The 17,347-nt window shown below is 39.5% G+C and overlaps 1 protein-coding gene across 1 annotated transcript in view; it reads right to left on the bottom strand.

Annotated features, from left to right (window-relative positions):
* Nucleotides 1-17,347, bottom strand: part of FBN1 (fibrillin 1) — a 140,959-nt gene that overhangs the window by 84,551 nt on the left and 39,061 nt on the right. Inside the window, exons 5-9 of the mRNA XM_009886140.1 lie at nucleotides 16,950-17,147; nucleotides 13,528-13,653; nucleotides 8,911-9,036; nucleotides 4,939-5,097; nucleotides 1,409-1,567 (exon numbers count right to left, since the gene is read on the bottom strand). Coding sequence (XP_009884442.1) covers nucleotides 1,409-1,567; nucleotides 4,939-5,097; nucleotides 8,911-9,036; nucleotides 13,528-13,653; nucleotides 16,950-17,147 — 768 coding nt within the window. The remainder of the gene's footprint in view (nucleotides 1-1,408; nucleotides 1,568-4,938; nucleotides 5,098-8,910; nucleotides 9,037-13,527; nucleotides 13,654-16,949; nucleotides 17,148-17,347) is intronic.

Here is a 17,347-nt window from a genome sequence, read left to right as displayed (position 1 = left end):
TCATACATTAGATGTCGCAGTTCTAGGCAATACTATGTTACTTAAACGGCAAGACTGACTGAAATAACAGAGTTGGAAAATATTTTAATAGTTCATAATAATAATTTTTGGTAATCTGCAACTTGTGCAGCATTTTCCATTAAAAGTCAACTTTTACCTTCCATCATAGTGTGAATGACAGTAAAATCAGCATCAGGAGAGAGAAAACGGCACTTGGACTCATAGGGATTTGTCTGAAAACAGCTAGCTACCCCTGATTTTTTTTTAATTGTGGCAAGTCTGATCCTGTTTTCCTCTTTTGCAGGACAAAAGAGGACCGAGTCCGCTCATATCTAGTGGTAAAGTGGGTATGTGGCACTGCAGGGACTCTACTAAAAGCCTACAGTAGCAAAGAGCAGGCAGGCTGGTTCAGTTCTTCGTTTTCTTAGATAGCAAAGGGAAAGGAGGGCAGTGATAACCCTGGAAGGTACGGTCTTTGGCAGGGAGACGTGAGCTGGCTCTGTACATGCTCCCAGCTGACCAGAAGCTGTGCAGCTACGTCAGTGCAGTGTCAGGCCTGAGTTAACATACTTTGCCTCTTAGGCTTATTAGCTCAGCTTGGTGCTGAACCAAGACTAAATAGTTTCAGCTGGTGCCAGTGCAAGCAGAGCCTGCTTGCATCTGCACAGAGCATGGGCAAAATGAGCTTGTGTTTACTTGCAAAAGAGTGTGTGGCTCTGCCAAACAATTTCAGGTGGCACATGCCTACTGCAGACTATATGGGCACATAGTAAATTCCCTGAGCAATAAGGAATTCTGCTAAATAAAGTATTCTGCTAATTCTGCTAAAATAAAGTATTCTGCTCTGGCTTCCTCCTTGCTCTAGAGAAACTTAGCCTATCCATGTGTATCACTGAAAAAGTTCTTTCTTCACGCTGGGTCAGCCTCAGTGTCCAGCAGACTAGTATTTTGATTCATACTGATTGATTCTGGCCAAGCAAGAGTGAGGAAAACAACCGGAAAGAAGTTGCTTTCTCTCAGCCAAGCTCTTCAGTGTAAGTAACTATCATAACCTAGTGAAAGAGCTATTCACGTTCCTCAATACTGACAGGCAGCAAAGCTCACAATAGCCTTAAAATAATAATAATGTAACCACTATAATATACGGGCCTCTGTAGAGAGAGTGAGGATTTAATTTTTGAATCCTGTCTTAACAGGGACAACACTACCAATGAGGTGCAGTTGCTCTAAGATACCTGGTAACCAAGCTACAATTAGAAGGATATTCAGAGGCTATACGTTCACGTAAAGTAAGTAAAATATACCAACAGCTGTAGCGAGCACCATTGCTCCTGAGAAAGCTGAGAAGCTTGTTTTTAAAGAAGCTAAACAGAAATGGTGCAAGGAAAGGTTATTATTTCTTTCTTACCATGAGGTGGTGGAGCCCGAGATGGATAGACGATTTCTGGCTGTTGAGGAGGGTAAACACCAGGAAGGAGTGGTGGAGGGATGACCTCTGGACGGCTTGGAGGAAGCTCAGGTCTTGCTGGCAGCAGAGCAGCTACTGTGCACAGTTTGCGATACTCATCTGAAACGTGACAACACGAATGCTGTTTTAGACTCCTGTAGCCTTTCCATTAAATCAAACTCTCCCCCTTTTCACAGTGTTTCAAATTAGCAATAACAAACCTTAAATAATCTGGAAAATCTAAGCCTGTATGTTTTCTTCATAGTAACAAGCTTTGTTCTGTGAATTGAGTCATTAATCCATAAGAGGATATCAATACTACTTGTCAGAAGACCGCTAGTAAAAAGGTAACATAACTGATATTCTGGATATGAAATCGAACAGTTAGGTGGGGACCTGATCTTCATCTACTTAGTCTTCTTTCAGGCAAAATCTTTGATGAACTCAGTAGGAAGTTTACCTAAAGAAGGACTTCTGGACTTGATCCCAAGTTAATTTAATACAAACCTTGCCACAGAGTTAGAAAAATACTGAACAGGGAAAAAAGCCCAGTTTCAACTGGATTTCTTAGAAGTTAACCTCCTTAAACAAAGAAATATAAATATAAGCAATGAGGCAAAACCAATTAGAGAATGAATACACTAACACTATTTCCCTGTGAAAATGAAGTTTGCCAATAAAAGCAGAAACCAAATGAGGTGCAGTGAGTCTAAGGAACGTAGACGAAGAGAAACCGAGTCAGGTCCACACCGAGTTCATTCTTCCCCAGACGATGGGAAAATGATCTATTTTGCTGTAAGCACAGTCTATGCTGAGTGTTATGCATCCTCCTACTGTTTATCTCTCTTAGTGGCATCTGCCCTACTGCCCCACTTTTCCTCCAACTCTTTTGTCTTTGGGAAGTGTGGGTTTGGAACTTGTGATCCAAAGAATGCATGCAGACTATCACAATTAAAAACCACATTTCCAGCTGACCTAATTCATGTCCACAATTGGTGTGTACACAAATAACTATTTGCGCAGCCAATATCTTTGAACTTCAAAATTTTAAAGTTTATGGCACAGCAGGGGAGAGGAATTATATAATGAAAACAAGATGCTAGAGATGCATGAATTCCTGAAACAATATAAAAATGAGAACTGAAAAATAAATTCAGTGTTGGGAGAACTAAGCTGGATATTTCAGCCTTCAACACTTTCATCTCACTTCTATTTCCACCTGTAAAACACATTAGAAGCTCTTCCTGAATCACTGAGGATTTGCTAAATAAACATGGTAGCCTGAAGTTCTGCTTTTCCTGATTATGACCTTTGCATTTGCTTTAATGCTCTTAGGTGATCAGTTTGTTTCATGCATTTCCCTCTATTGTTCCTAGAGCGATTTTAGTCTTTAAATAATTCCCAAGAAGATTTTATTGTATTATGTATTGTATTTTGTTTATTTGGGTTTTTTTCCTAGTTTTCTATTTTTCCAATTCATATGTAAACTGAATCTACTCTCAATCAGTGGTCTACCTGTGATAAAACAGAGATATTCAGAAGAAACAGTGTCTGCATATGTACATACACAAATTCTAATATGCAAAGGTTTGCTAACGATGATGGTTTTAATAGTCACTTCTCTAATCACACATTCTCTACAACCCGCTGATCAGTCTTTGTGACAGAAACAATGCTGTATTTCTTTTTCACTCTAGTTTGCTAATACCCAATTATCCAAAGCCAATCCACCAGGAGCCTAGGCTTTCAGAGCAAAATGAAGTCAGGGCCTTGGGGCTGCCCATCGGTTGAATGAAATTAGCACACATCAAGGGACTGCTGAGGTGAGAATTGAACACACACACAGGGCTGGATGCCTAAGATACCACTTTTCAAGTATTTATAGTGTCAATGGTAAACCCTGTCATTGCACATAAACAATTATTGCCATGTTATGCAAGGAAATACAGCACAAGCCCTTTTATTGCAACTTTAATCTCCATGTATAATTTCTAGCAATAAACAGCCTGTTTTATAGTAACATCTGGGTCTGCTGCTCACATTGAAAATGCAACTGCTTGGTTACATTATGCATCCAGTGCTCTACTTTATATTGCAGTAAATTTCCATTTCAGAGTTAGAGAGACTTTGGGCCACTGACAGCTAAATTCCTCATCTTGCTTTCTCAGGATACATTAAGGAATAACTGAACTTGATTAAATAATGACAGCTATACCTTACATACATGTAACGCCTTTCAAAGGTTTTCAAATCACTTTTTAAAAGGGTCGTTTATAGTCTCAATTTATATCCCAAGTCAGAGGGGGAAAACAAAGTTTAAAAAAAAAAAAAGTGGCATGTAAAAATGATCTGGAAGACCTTGCATGGATTTATGAGTCAGGAAGGCCTGTGCTCTAGCTCCTTCTCCACCGTGTCTCAGTCTGTGGCTTTGGCCAAATTACTTCACTTTTCCATCCAGTTTATCCACCAGTTAGATATGAATAATTAAAAAGTATGTAAAGAAAATAGGGCCTTTTTTAAGACTGAAAGCTTTCTCCTTGTCTTCCTATTTCAGATGAGCATCAATAGATTATTTTGTTAGCATTACTCTAGCCAGTCTTGGACATTTAACATGTTTAAATATTATTAATGAGATAGTGACAGAAGCAGGAAGAGTCTTCCAAGAATTCTGGTCATAGATCTCTGCTCCATTATTACGCAGTTCCATTCAAAGGATTAAAACCAAGAATAATAAACACTCCCATACATGACCTCTGACAATTTCCTCGGAGTTACACTGCTATAGTGTTATGACTCCCATTTCTCCCTAAACTCTGCACCTGTCGATCTCCCATCAATCCTTAAGCTTCTTGTATTCTTCTTTTCTAAAGCATTTCATTAGGTCTCCAGTCCTAAACAATTTCAAAAACATCTTTCCTCCACTCCCTCACACTTAGTTTCACAATCTGCTCACCATCTTCTCTAAATTCAAATCTCACATCGTCTGGGGATCTCAATACACAGAGAGGCAATAAAAATACAGCACATTTTGGTAGCAGACAGAAATCACGTTCTGTCAAACTTCAGGACATAAATGGCACCTCAAAGCTAGATGTAAGAGGAAGGAAACCCCAGCTTTCCAATGAGAATGAAACTGCAGAGGGAATAGGGATCTATTAGAAGGCTCTGGAGGAAGTAACTTGAGCCTGAAGAGGATGCCGAAAACAAAATATGAATCAGGTAAGGCTGGAATAACCAGGCTACAAAACATTAATTAGCAACAGATTAAATCCTTTGTTTATGTCTGCTTGCCCTAGCCCCCTGGGGGTCCTGTGCAACCCACCATAGAAGGCTCTGCTTTGAGCAGGCAGTTTGGACTAAACAATCTCCCAAGGCTCCTCCAGCCTCAATTATTCTGTGTTAGTTCTTTAATTAAAACATTACTGATAAAAGAAAATCCCTGCCTAATTCAGTTTTCAACCATGCTCGTAAGAATAGAGGTGGCTTCATACCGGTGGATCGGATCGGGCACATTTCAGGAGCGGTTGCTGCACCAGAAGACCAGCATCGGCCACTGTCACAGCAACACTGCATTTTGGACAAAGGCTGGGGGAGCTGACTGCCGCAGCGCCCGTTGGTCAGAGAAGAGAAGCAGTATCCAGGACGCACATCTACCAAGAGAAAGAAATGGATATGTAATCATCAGTCCAACAAGGAATGTGACTTTCACAAAAGGGAAAGGTCCTGTTTTTCTTGGTTGATTACATTATCGATGACATAGCACGTCCAACATTGCAACAATCAGAAAACAAAAGGCAGAAAACCAGAAAAATCTAGATAATATTTGGGCTGCTTTGATTCCGGTATAACACCTCCTGTAAGAAAGCTGAAGTGAAATATGGCACAGCAATGAATTAATGGAGGCAAAAATAGAATAGGAACGTGTATTCAGTATGTAATAAAATATGCCTCTGTGCTCCCAAAGAAGAATTGCAGTCATCTCTATTAAAGGTAGTACCAGATCAATTCTGTCTAAGCTTTGATTTGAAAGCCACTGATGTACAGCAATAAACTCGCAGCATTGCAGCTCTCAAAGCATTAATTCATTTTTCATTAGTCATGGCTTTCCCAGCTGAAGTATGTAGTGATTTGACAAGATATAGGCTTGCAGGCAAGAAAGAGCAGCACAGCTTTAACCGGTGCCATCACATTGTTTATGGAGATGTGCTGGCTTCCTGTCTGAAAAGGGTAAGCACGTGCTGTACAAAGAACGTCCTGTACCCAGATTTCATACACTCAGCTCTAACAACACTGCACAGAGATCCCCCAGCTTAGAGAAGGGAGAGAAAATGTGGATGGGAACAAAACAAAAAAAAATAGTGGAAAAAAATCTTGTGATACAATCTGAAGCTCTGAGCAATTGTTTCACAATATGTCACATCATGTCAAACTCAGTATAAGCTGTGGTGTGATTGGATGCTGCATGATAAACCAGACCAAGTTTGTTTCTAAAATACATGAACATTTGCTGTCAAAATGCAGAGGAAAAAGTTGCAGATACAACGTTACAACAGCAGACACCATTCCCTAAAGAAACAGTATCTCAGTTATCCAGGGCATGATGGATTCATCTGTCTAGTAACAGTGCTTTCCAGAGTTTACTAGCTATTCTAGTGGATATAAAAAAAAGCAGGGAAGTTTCTTATTATTTTGAGGAAATTGATATATAGTGATATGTTGGGAGAGTCTGTGATGGTTCTGCCTTTTATTAGCTGGAACCCTGAACACGGATATTACTGGCAGGACAGCTGAAAGAGTCAGTTTGCCTTTGCTTCCAAACTTTAGTTAGTTCACTCTTATTATCATATAATGGAAATCTGAAATGAAGAAAAAAAAAAAAACATGCTCAGTTCTATTACTGGTCCTCCATTTTCTCCTGGTACGCAACTAAACTGCCAAACACATACAATCCTTAATCTACCCTTTTAAAAATCAAGTAAAACTCTGAAGCAAACTGTTCCCTGCTGCATCTGTTATAATTTTGGTCTTCATAGGGGGTGGACAGATAAGCTTGGTGTGATGGTGGGGTGGACGGTAAGGAAGGAAGCCCTCTAGCAGACCCTATCATCATCCTCTGTAATCCATCCTTCTCAGTTTTTGTAAGCATCAAGTTTTGAAATATTTAAAAGTGATAATGGGCAGAATTGGAAAAAGGATCTACACAGGACCTGCGCAAGCACACAAGGTGTCCTAAAAAGGTAAGCACACAGCGAACACCTTTGTCTTCCTACAGGTGTAAGAGCTTATCCAAAAGCCACATCAGTTTCAGAAAAAGACAGAAGGTTTTTGAGAAAAATGCCAAATCTTTCCATATTCGTAATCAGAAGTGATTCTTTTTTTCATTTTCTGTTCCAAATGGTAAAACCCACAAATAAGGGCAAGAACAGCAGGAAACAACTTTTTTACCTCTTCAGCTTTTAATATTTTTAGAATTTTCACTAAAAAAAATTGCATTTTGAAAAGGCAAAAAATCACCATGAAAATAGCTTCCAAGAAAAATGTGTCTCTTTAAAAAACAAACAACAACAAAAAAACCCCAGCACCATCAAAAAGTAACCTGACCATACAAATTTATGCCAGCTAGCAGTACAGGCTAGCAGCTTTCTTCATAGCGGTATTTATGTACTTGGGCTGAGATGTCCTGCTCCTGTTTCTGCTCTTCAGCTCTAGGAGAGATCATCTTTGCTTTGTCTATTCTAATTTTTAAGGTTTGTAATAATGGAACTCCCGGTTCTTCCTTTGAATGTTTGGCTCCAGTTTGAGTCCCATAAGGGATACATTTCTCAGCAGCACTTCCTCATCTCTAACAGAATAGACACGTTCAGCTAACACTTCACTTAAGACAGGCATGTTGTAATTAAATCAAGATTACACATTTTGCCCAGTTTGAATACGGATTTGGGCTCTCTCCTTGTTAATATGGCAAGTATGCAGTCTGCATATTAGACATGAATCCAAAATATCTGCAGATAATTAATAATGCTTCCCATTTAGCACATTTTGCCTTGGACAGAAAGCCAAAATTCTAATGATGGCTCATCGTCTGGCATATTACTTCACACAGCCTGGCATCATTTAAATACCCGATTCTTTAGCTGAACTATTTCAGCCTACAAATACAGTGGGTAAAAAAGGCTGGCTAACTGCAGAAATATAACATGGGTGTAACTGCTGGGTGGTCCTTACAGCAGTGACTATAAAAAGTAAAAAGCAAATGGAAGTTGTGCATCTGTAGAAATTTTTTGTTACAGAAAGGTGATTCTCTGTCATAAATATTAAGTACAAGTGGCAATAAATGATTTAAGGATCCACAATCATTTTAGGAGCTATTAATCTGAAGCAATAAAAGCAACTTCCACTGGCATCTAAAGTGTACGGCATGGATCCAATCTACCAAAATCCTGTTCTTGATAATGGAAGAAATATACTTCATTTCTCACAACCTGCAGAAATAGAATGGCACCATTCAAAATGAATCATAACCCAAACTACTTCCAGATCTCTTGGAGAAGTTAATATCATTTGGTACCGTTGTCTGTGAAGTTATTTTTTTTTCAATTTTTTCCAAATTATTTTCTGCCAAAGGTATTAAACACAGGGTGCTCTCTTGAACCCCAGTGTTGGCAAAACTGAGGAAATAAACCTTTTATTTGAGTCTCAAATGACAATAATTGCTCAAAAATCAGCACTGGCAATGAAAAAAGAAATTACTGCATAAAAATGAGAAAAAAAATATGAATTGAATATTGACCTTCCTCAGAGCAGGCTGTACACTTCCCAGAAGCAGTAAGTGCTAACACTACTCTTTCATGGCTTTGGCAGTGCAGTGGCAGTCATTTAAATCACACAGTTGTTTCATTCTTAGTCAGACCTTTGGAAGACAGGTTCTGCTCTTCAACAGTGAAAGCCTGGAAGAACAGCACTGCCAAACCAACATCATGAAAGCAGGTGCAAATGTCCCACACCCAGCTTACCACACTACTTCCTTTAACAAAAAATATCTGCATTAAGGTCATAACACTTAGAATGAGGGGAAAAAAGCTGTTTGGGGTGATTACCTTCTTTCTCAATTGTATTTGCTTTTCTAAATGACTGCTGAATATAACATGGATTAAATCAAAGACAAACAAGAGCAAGAATATCAAGGAGATCTGACAAACAAGTTCTGTCTTTTTTAAGGCAACAAATACGGCATAACAAAAAAACTGTAGTAAGAAAAATGAAAAGGAAGGTCACAATGAAGAGGGAAAGACGAAACATCCTGCAAACAGAAAACTAAGAATACATATAAAGGCACATAATGTATTGCTATATAAAAGAAGGATTTCAAGATCACGCGTTGAAACACGTTTCTAGAACCCATTTTAGATATTGATGAATGTTCATGACACCTACTGTCTTAGTATTTACAGGATTCTACTCACCTATGCACTTCAAGCCATCAGGAGCTGTATAAAACCCTGGAGGACACTTGCAGAAGTAACTGCTAACTGTGTTTGAACACTCTCCTCCATCACAGATTCCAGGAATGGTGCTGCATTCATCAATATCTTCAAGGCAAAAAGAGAAGCAGGCGCAGGTTAGCTAAATTAGTTCTGGCATAAGAATAGGTATTTCATAATTAGTATTAACGATCAAATTCACTGTGGTCTGAGACCCCTCGTCACTTATCTACTAGGGGCATAATCAGCAGTTTTCAATCAGGATCTTTTGTTAGGCATCTGATAAACACAAGTGAAACAGAACACAAGAAAATATCGTATCTGTAAACTGCAAAAAGCCAGGGAGTTTATTTTACTGCTTATTAATGATGGATCAAAATCTTAAACTGCACAGGGGATTTACTAACTGTAAGTAAACCATAACCCCTCCAGTTTGAATTCTGCACACTAGAATTAAGAAAATTGTCATGGGTCCTGTAATGACCCTAACAATCAGGAGCTTAAGTGTTATGTCTCACCGTATCTCCAGCAGCACAGTGTTTCCTGGCACCATACTGAGCCAACAGTTCAATACTGACTCAAAGGGAAGTGTAGCACCTACTGAATTGCCTGTCCTTCTTACTACACTTGGGTTTTTCTTGGAAATCCCCCATGTAAAAGCACTGAGCAGCTAGGCACTGTTTAATTAATGCAATCTGACAGGATTATAGCTCAAAGCAGGATGACTGCAGGCAACAAAAATTACCTTTCCTGGCCTTCTCCACTAAAGAAATGTTCTGAAGTTTCAAGAGATTTCTAGACAGAAACTGAAATATCTACTGCAGAAGTCAGGCAACATCTATAATTCCCCTTAGATTTTGTCAGCAATTTTAAAATAAAAGTCTGTATCATGATTTTCTTCACTAGTGAATCTCAATCCATATACTAAATATCGTCATAGATCCAATGCAGAAAAATTTTCAGTGTCTGCCGAAAAAAGCTAACAAATACGTTCTTATGCCTAATTTTAGCTGCATACATGAACAGGGGGAACTTGAAGGGTTTCTTCCACAGCTAGGAGTTTGTGTTATCTACAGACATGTGAATAACAACCTATGCCAGCCCCAATCGCTCCTTAATTACCATCAGCAGCCTGCCTGAGATGTGCAGTTACTTTCCCCTTGGTTGCCAGTGACTGCCTTAACAATGCAGCTGTATCTACTTAGCACTGCTCTCATCTTCTAGGAACCCGGAGTCCAGCTGAGCTTAACCACAGCTCGCTTTTTTCCATGGTACCTACAAGAAAAATCAGCAAAGCAGAGCAGAAAGGGATGTTATTCTCTAGAGTGATCAATGACAGCTGCCTGTCACAGCCATCTACAATCACCCAGTTGCTCTCCTGACAGGGAGAATCCAGCCAGAAATAATGGCATCACAGGACTCTATCCAACCTCTCCACCAGAGATCTACAGATAGACACATGGCTGTAATAATGATTTCACCAACCACAAAAACTTCTGAGACTAAATACTGCAACACCACCCAACACGCCAAGGCAAGGAGTGAATAATATCCTAGTCATTAAGAACGATTGGAGGAATTTAAATGTAACGCCTAAATTGGAATTTGGCCCCAACAGATGGGGGAACACCCAGAGTCCCACAGGACCATTAATGAGTGTTTCAGCAAGTAGAGAGGATCACTGTTCTACTTCTCCTGTGAAGACAGTATATACAAAAATTCAGTAACATAAAAATTATCAATTCCTTTTCCCCTAGGTAAAGCACTGGATGCTTTAACACCTTTGTGACCCCTTGCCTTTGCAGGAAAGGAGGGGAGGGACTGGGGTGGCATACAGATAACCAGACCTCACAGACCAACCCATCCTAAGTGGTGCTGGGCCTCGGGCCCCCTGCGCACACATTCCTCTCCAGCATCTTGCTAGCTGTCGTGATGTGGGTCGCATTCCTCGCTTGGGTGTGAGAGAGGGGTGTGACTTTTTGTTCAGTGCTACTTCTAGGGAGTTGCCAAAGCCTCAAGTCCGAGTGCCCTGGGAGCACTGCTAAGAAACTTCTGGCTTCTGCTCCAGGATTATACTCTGCAGGAGTCCCAAAACTCTCAGTGACAAAAAATGTGGAAATTGAATTTTGGTCTGAATAGAGCCCTTAATTAACAGAGAAAAATGCAGTCGTAAATGGATCAGATTCAAGCATTTTCTGACTTAAATTCACCAATGTTTATCTTAAAGTCAGTGTTGCCACTGTTTATATAGAGTCCGACCTTTTTAAAAGCAAAATCATCACTCTTTATTTTAGGGTTGAGCCTAACCCAAACAGTATTTCACTATTTATATTAGTGTTGACATTCATATAAGCAACATTGTCATTGTTAAGTATGCAAGTTTTATAAAGGTAAGTACGCTTGATGTACTTGCAGATGTCACTAATTTTTTCTGTCACTCCAGGAAAAATTACTCCCCCCAATCACCACAAAAAAGTATTTACCTCAGCATTAATGCAACTGCAAGAGGAATGGTGATATGAAGCAGTGAAATATTGTAACACTTAATAAACAGCTTTCCACCAGCTATGCTAATGAAGAGAACTTTGGCCAACACACCTTATTTCCCATTTTGTTGCATTGTCTCATACTTTAATGGGGACCCACTGAAAAAACATCAATGATAATGCAGCCGGTACCTCCTAGTTCTACTAAATGAGTGACCAAGGATATATTACAGCTGCCAGAAGTTCTACTTGCTAGGAAGTTAAACCAAGCACATGGTCAGACGTTAATTATTATGTATTAGAATTAATTACAATTAATTACTATAAGGCAAATACCTTGTCTTATATTGGAGATTTCAACTTAAAGCTCAAAGGGATAATTTAGAAAAGCAAAATGGATATTCTGTTGTTACGTGACCACGCTCTTAACTGTTGAATCACTATCCTATTTCATGCTGCTGGTATAAGGGTACTACTTTTAATTTTTTTAATTGTATTAATACCTACACGGCTTTAACTAAAATTGCTTGGTACATGCAATATGAAGATGTATTGAAAGTAAGCCTCTGCTGAGGTTCAAAAATTTATTGGTATGGAACTGAAAAAAGGAAACTTCATCCTATCTTCGCAGCCATGCGATCACTCCAAGGGGATTTCAGAAGACTGTGGAAATTTGTGACAGGATTTGAGAATGAACCAAGCTATCTCAGGTTCTTGGGTTCAGTCTCTCAGCTCCTACCAAGTGCAGGCTCTGAAGGTGGTGATTGACTGGGGTTTTTTGTTGTTTGGGTTTTTTTGTTTGGTTGGTTTATTTACACAATTCAGCAATCGAAAAATACCATAGGAATACAGAATAGAATAGAATACAGCCTATGCAAGCCTACAGTTCTCAGTCTTTCAAGTACTAATATTTAACAAGGCACACGTTCAGTCTTTCCTATTCATGGTATTCTTGATACTTCATCCACAGAAGGAAACATTTGCAATGCTGTTCTACCCTAAAGTTGGGTGACTTTCTGCCAAAACCCTTGGCAGTCAATATGAAAACCATGCTGTGTACAAACTCTTCTGAAATTACATTCCCTAACCTGCAATTAAATTATAAAGTTATGCTTGAAATAGGCATTTTTCTTTTGAAAGGGTAGTCATAAATCTTCCAAAATGACTAAAAAATTTTGAGTGCTTCCTTAAAGGCACCCAATGCAAGAACGGGTGGTGCATGCATACATTACTCTCACAGTCACACACACCATTATTATATGATATTGAAAGTTCACACTCCAAAATCACCAACCACTTATGGAACTTGTCTGCTCAAATTAATTTAATTTTTGTCTAGTGACTGAAAGGAGAAATCAGTTGTAAGAGTTTAAAAATTACCTGGACTTCATAATAAAGAAGAATAAAAATTGTGCAATTGACACATTTTAGTACATTCCTTCTGTATCCAAAATTATCTTAAAGCAACGGAGACATCTATGCCTGATTATTATATTATAGGGAGAGAAAAAAATACTGTAAAATCACAGTTAAAAATTAGCAAGATTCCATAATCACGCACTGCAAATTTCCACACTAATATCTAGCACCTGTTGTACTTCCAAAACAGGACGACCAATGAGGAAAGGAAAAATGTTTGTCCTTCTTTAACATCTGCAACTGTAAGGATGACTCTAGAGCACAGTCCCGCAGTCTTCACTCAGCAGTGCCCAACTCCCACTAATGTTAAATACAGTTTACCTGAGCAGGTGGGAATGTGTTAAACCTTCCAGTCATATACACTTTTTGGTTAAAAGATCCACACAAGGCACGTGTGCGTCAAGCATTTCTAAAGCAACATATTGGTTAACAATATTTTTAGTTTTACCATTTAACTTGTTTCAGATGTACCTTTAAGTCTGAAAAATGTTACACGAATAAAAGCCTGGAAAAACTGCAGGGCCAATACTTAAGATTCTCTGGTTTAAAAGGAGAAAGGACCATTGTTCGTATTTGTTGTGAAGGATGCTATTTTGCAAGGCAAAAGAGACTGGAAATTTTGTTACAAACTTCTAAACAAAGTTGGCCCCAAAAAGAAGACTTCCCCCCTTTACTTTCAGAATAAAGTTCTTACCGTCACATTTTTGTGTCACTTCATTAAACTTGTGTCCAGCTGGGCATTTGCACTCAAAAGATCCAACAGTATTAATGCAATTTCCCCCTTGACAGATCCCAGGGATGGCTTGGCATTCATCCACATCTATCATATAAAAAAGGAAAAAACTTTTAATTCATTTCTCAAGAACAGCCATAATAATTTGTCTACACAGAAATTAAAGTAAATATGCCTAAATCCATTCTTCACCCATCATAATATTATGATACTTGCTTGCAAAGACAGACACTAATTTTGTAATTACTCTATGCAAAGTATGATTAAGTACAGTACTCTAAATATTTTCTGCAAGAAATCACATAGTTATTATTGTTACAGACATTAAACATCTAACTGCTATTGCTTTGTTTTTCCAAAACATCTGGGGAATGGTGTGCAGAGAACACAGCCTGCCAAAACCCAGGTTCCTTTAAAGTATCTGAAGCTGGGCACCCAAAATCCCTTGCCCCTTCAAAAATCTTGGCAACTCCATACAGTGGATAGCCCACCAGCACAGAGATGCAGGAGCCACAGAGGAGCACTGTGCAATGTGCACAGAGGGGGCCTCACGGAGAGGCACGGGGAACTGCATAGTCATTATTGATGGAAATGATTAACCCGTCACTCCAGTAAGATCAGCACCAATGACCTTAAGCTGCGTTTAGGATTCGACTCAAGGAGTTTCATAGCCATAATTAATGTCTCAGGAGGAATTATTAATGACCTGCTTAGACATTCATAAATTTGGACATTTATTCCCCTTTATTTATCTCTTTGCTTTTAATTTTTTCTCTCAAGAAAATGAAACAACAAAGACGATATCACAGGCTAGGTAGGAAGCTCAAGACAAACATTTTCAAGAGGCCCCAGTTTTTGGCCTCACAGCTATTTTAGCACAACATGGGTGCGTCACTTAGCTGCAAAAGTGTTGCTATGGCTTAGTAAGAGCTAGAGAAAAGAGACTAAAGGAGGAGGAGTGGCATTGCAATAGGAGAGAGTGGAGGTCTGGCTCACAGTCCCCAGCGGCTGCCTGTGTCCGCTGCTCCCTGTTCTTTGGGAGCGAACAGAGCACTCGCCACTCTCCAACTCAAACGCCTGCACTTCCCCCGTTTCCCCAAGGAGTACCAGCTACTGCTGGTAAAACCTGATTTTCTGAATTTGTGGGCTTCACACTAGGATCGGTTTCAGTGCAGGAACACAAGCTGAAGGAGATGACGCCTTCAAATCTCCCTTTTTAAATCCCAGAGCCAGCTGTAATGTGTCTTGTAGTCTGAAAAGCAAAGTATTATGTCTGTACAAAAGGCCAAGAGGCAATTTCCCTGGGAGCCACAAGTAGGAAGCTTCAGGAACGCCAAGGGGCATATCTGTACCACATTGCAGAGCATTATGTAAAGATGCCTGGGCTGACTGAAACAGGTCAGGGGGTGCAGCAGCGGAGCCGGAGCAGTGCTGTCCCAGAGCTAACTGCTGTGCTGGGAGGCACAGAGCACTAGCACAGCCTCAGTACCCTCGACACAGCCACAGTGTTGCTGGGACTCGAGCTACAGCAATATGCTGTGCTTTAATAACAGTAATCAGCCAGACTTCATAGCACTGTACTGACTTTTTAAAAAATAAAAAAAAAAGTCATGCTCCTGAGTCATGATGTCTGTTTCAAAATCCCACCTTTTGGCTTTCCTTTTCCTCCTTTGTATCTTTAAAAATCTCAGCTGTGATATTAATTTAACTTTCAGCCAGACAGACAAAGTCAAACTGTGGGCAGCGATATTCTATTTACTTTTTAAAATAAACTTGCTCTCCCCTCCATTTGATTTTTTCTGACTTCACACAATAATAACGGTTCCTTTTTCTCTTCAGAGAACCTGGATTTTATTTAACATGCTTTCCTTCATTTAGATTGAATATGGATGTAAAATCCCTGAAATGTCTTCAGTCTGAATGGATGTTATCTGATTTCAAAAGGACTGGATTTAGTACAATTGCATGAAAAATAAAGCTAATATGTGGTTCCATAGCAGATCTGTTGAAATTATGAACACATTACAAGAGAGGGGAAAACTGGAAAGTACAAGTCAAACATACAGGGCCAAAACTGTGTTGGCACCGCATACAGATTAGCATAAGTGTGGCTGCATGTAAGAAATGTAGAAGCAGAAGCAGCCTTATTCCGAACCACATAAACCCATTAGAGAGGTCACTCTCCGTGACCACACTCACTTTCCGTGACACAAACAAGAGGGATATAACTAGGTGTGGCAGGAGTTCAGGGGTGTGGGCCACATATTTATGCACATAAGATTTCAGAAGCATCCAGAATCTCAATTCACAGATTTCTGCAAAATTTAGTTTTGACCTTTACAGTGAGAGGGGGAACAGAATGGCTGAGGTCAAAATACGTGCGCATTATGCAGCATACACACACATGCCCATCTCCAAGTTCATCACGCCTGTCTGCAGGCACCAGCCAGGACTCAGCCTGAGACAAGGGAATATCTACATTTTGAATGCAATGGAATGCCTTGAAGTCCATCATAAGAATTTAATGATTAAATAAAATTACTCATAGATTTATAATCTTTATCTCCCCTATTTTCAAAAATATTGTAACTTATTAGAAAATGTTAGACAGATTGAAATAAACTATCCCCAAAGATATGGTTCTGGGAATGTATAATCCACATCAGTTTAATACATAGCTGCCCCTGTTAACTTTCTCCTGTTTCCTGCCAGACATCCAGACAATAAAAGAATTTATACAGCTGGAAGTATTAGAATAAAAGCCAAAAGCAGTGTAAGGACTTTCTATGGTAAGGCATGCTCTGAAAGAAGTAAGCAACATCTGGGTAGATTTTACGATGTGAAACAAATGCAAATGCACTTCCAAAATTGTATAAAATACATAATAGGGCATTTCAAATGGCACGACATGCACTTTTCTCCAGGTCGAAGCAGGATAGCTCCAGAGATAGGACACCCAAGATGAATCCAAAATCAACAAATTTTAGCTAAAAAAATCCCACACCAGGTAAGTGGAACAGTATTGCCACAGATTGATTTTTGCATGTTTTCAGTGCTTTTTGAAACAGAATTAATTCCTCCACAGAAGGATCGAGTGGTACACTCAGAAAAACACCATTACAGAACCAAGGGAAAGGGGCTGCTGGCAGGGAGAAATTCATTAAAATGCTGGCTGCTCTCACATGACCTAAGTTACTAATGTACTCACTTGAACATCAGGCACTCACTGAATCATGAAGTAATGCATCTGACAATGTTTTTCCATTCTTCACACATATAGCTGAGAATGGCTTAGGACAGGTTATTCACAGCAGTATAACGCAATTAAGATTAATCCAGTAACAATTTCAGCAGCTTTTGGGGAAGCTTTGCTGCTAACTTACCTTGACAGGCCCCACTTCGAATGTTTGGAATGAAGCCTCGGCGGCAGGGATGCGGCTGGGCAGGACACATTTCACAGGGGTGGCCCCATGCTCTCCCAACTGTTGCACAGCAAAGGGTTTTTGTGCAGACTATTCCACTGAGCTGTCCCTGGCACATCTGGTTGGTTATCAAAGTGAAGCAAGGGCCGGTCCTGTAATCTGCGCCAAAGACAGGAAAACTAATCAGCGCCACGGTAAAAATACACAACAAAACTCATAATAAAGCAAAACAACAGCACATTCAGGCAAGTCTTCTGCAGATTAATTGCCCACCAGCTCAAGAATTTTACTTAGCAGTGTTCTGCAGAGGATTTTTCTCAAGTTTTCTTCTCATTCAAATCCACTGAAAATAAGCAGCT

The sequence above is a fragment of the Charadrius vociferus genome, unplaced genomic scaffold (assembly GCF_000708025.1).
Source record: "Charadrius vociferus isolate BGI_N301 unplaced genomic scaffold, ASM70802v2 scaffold365, whole genome shotgun sequence".
NCBI lineage: Eukaryota > Metazoa > Chordata > Aves > Charadriiformes > Charadriidae > Charadrius > Charadrius vociferus.
Note: the sequence above shows the minus strand (reverse complement) of the source record. Positions and strands in the feature narration are given on the sequence as shown.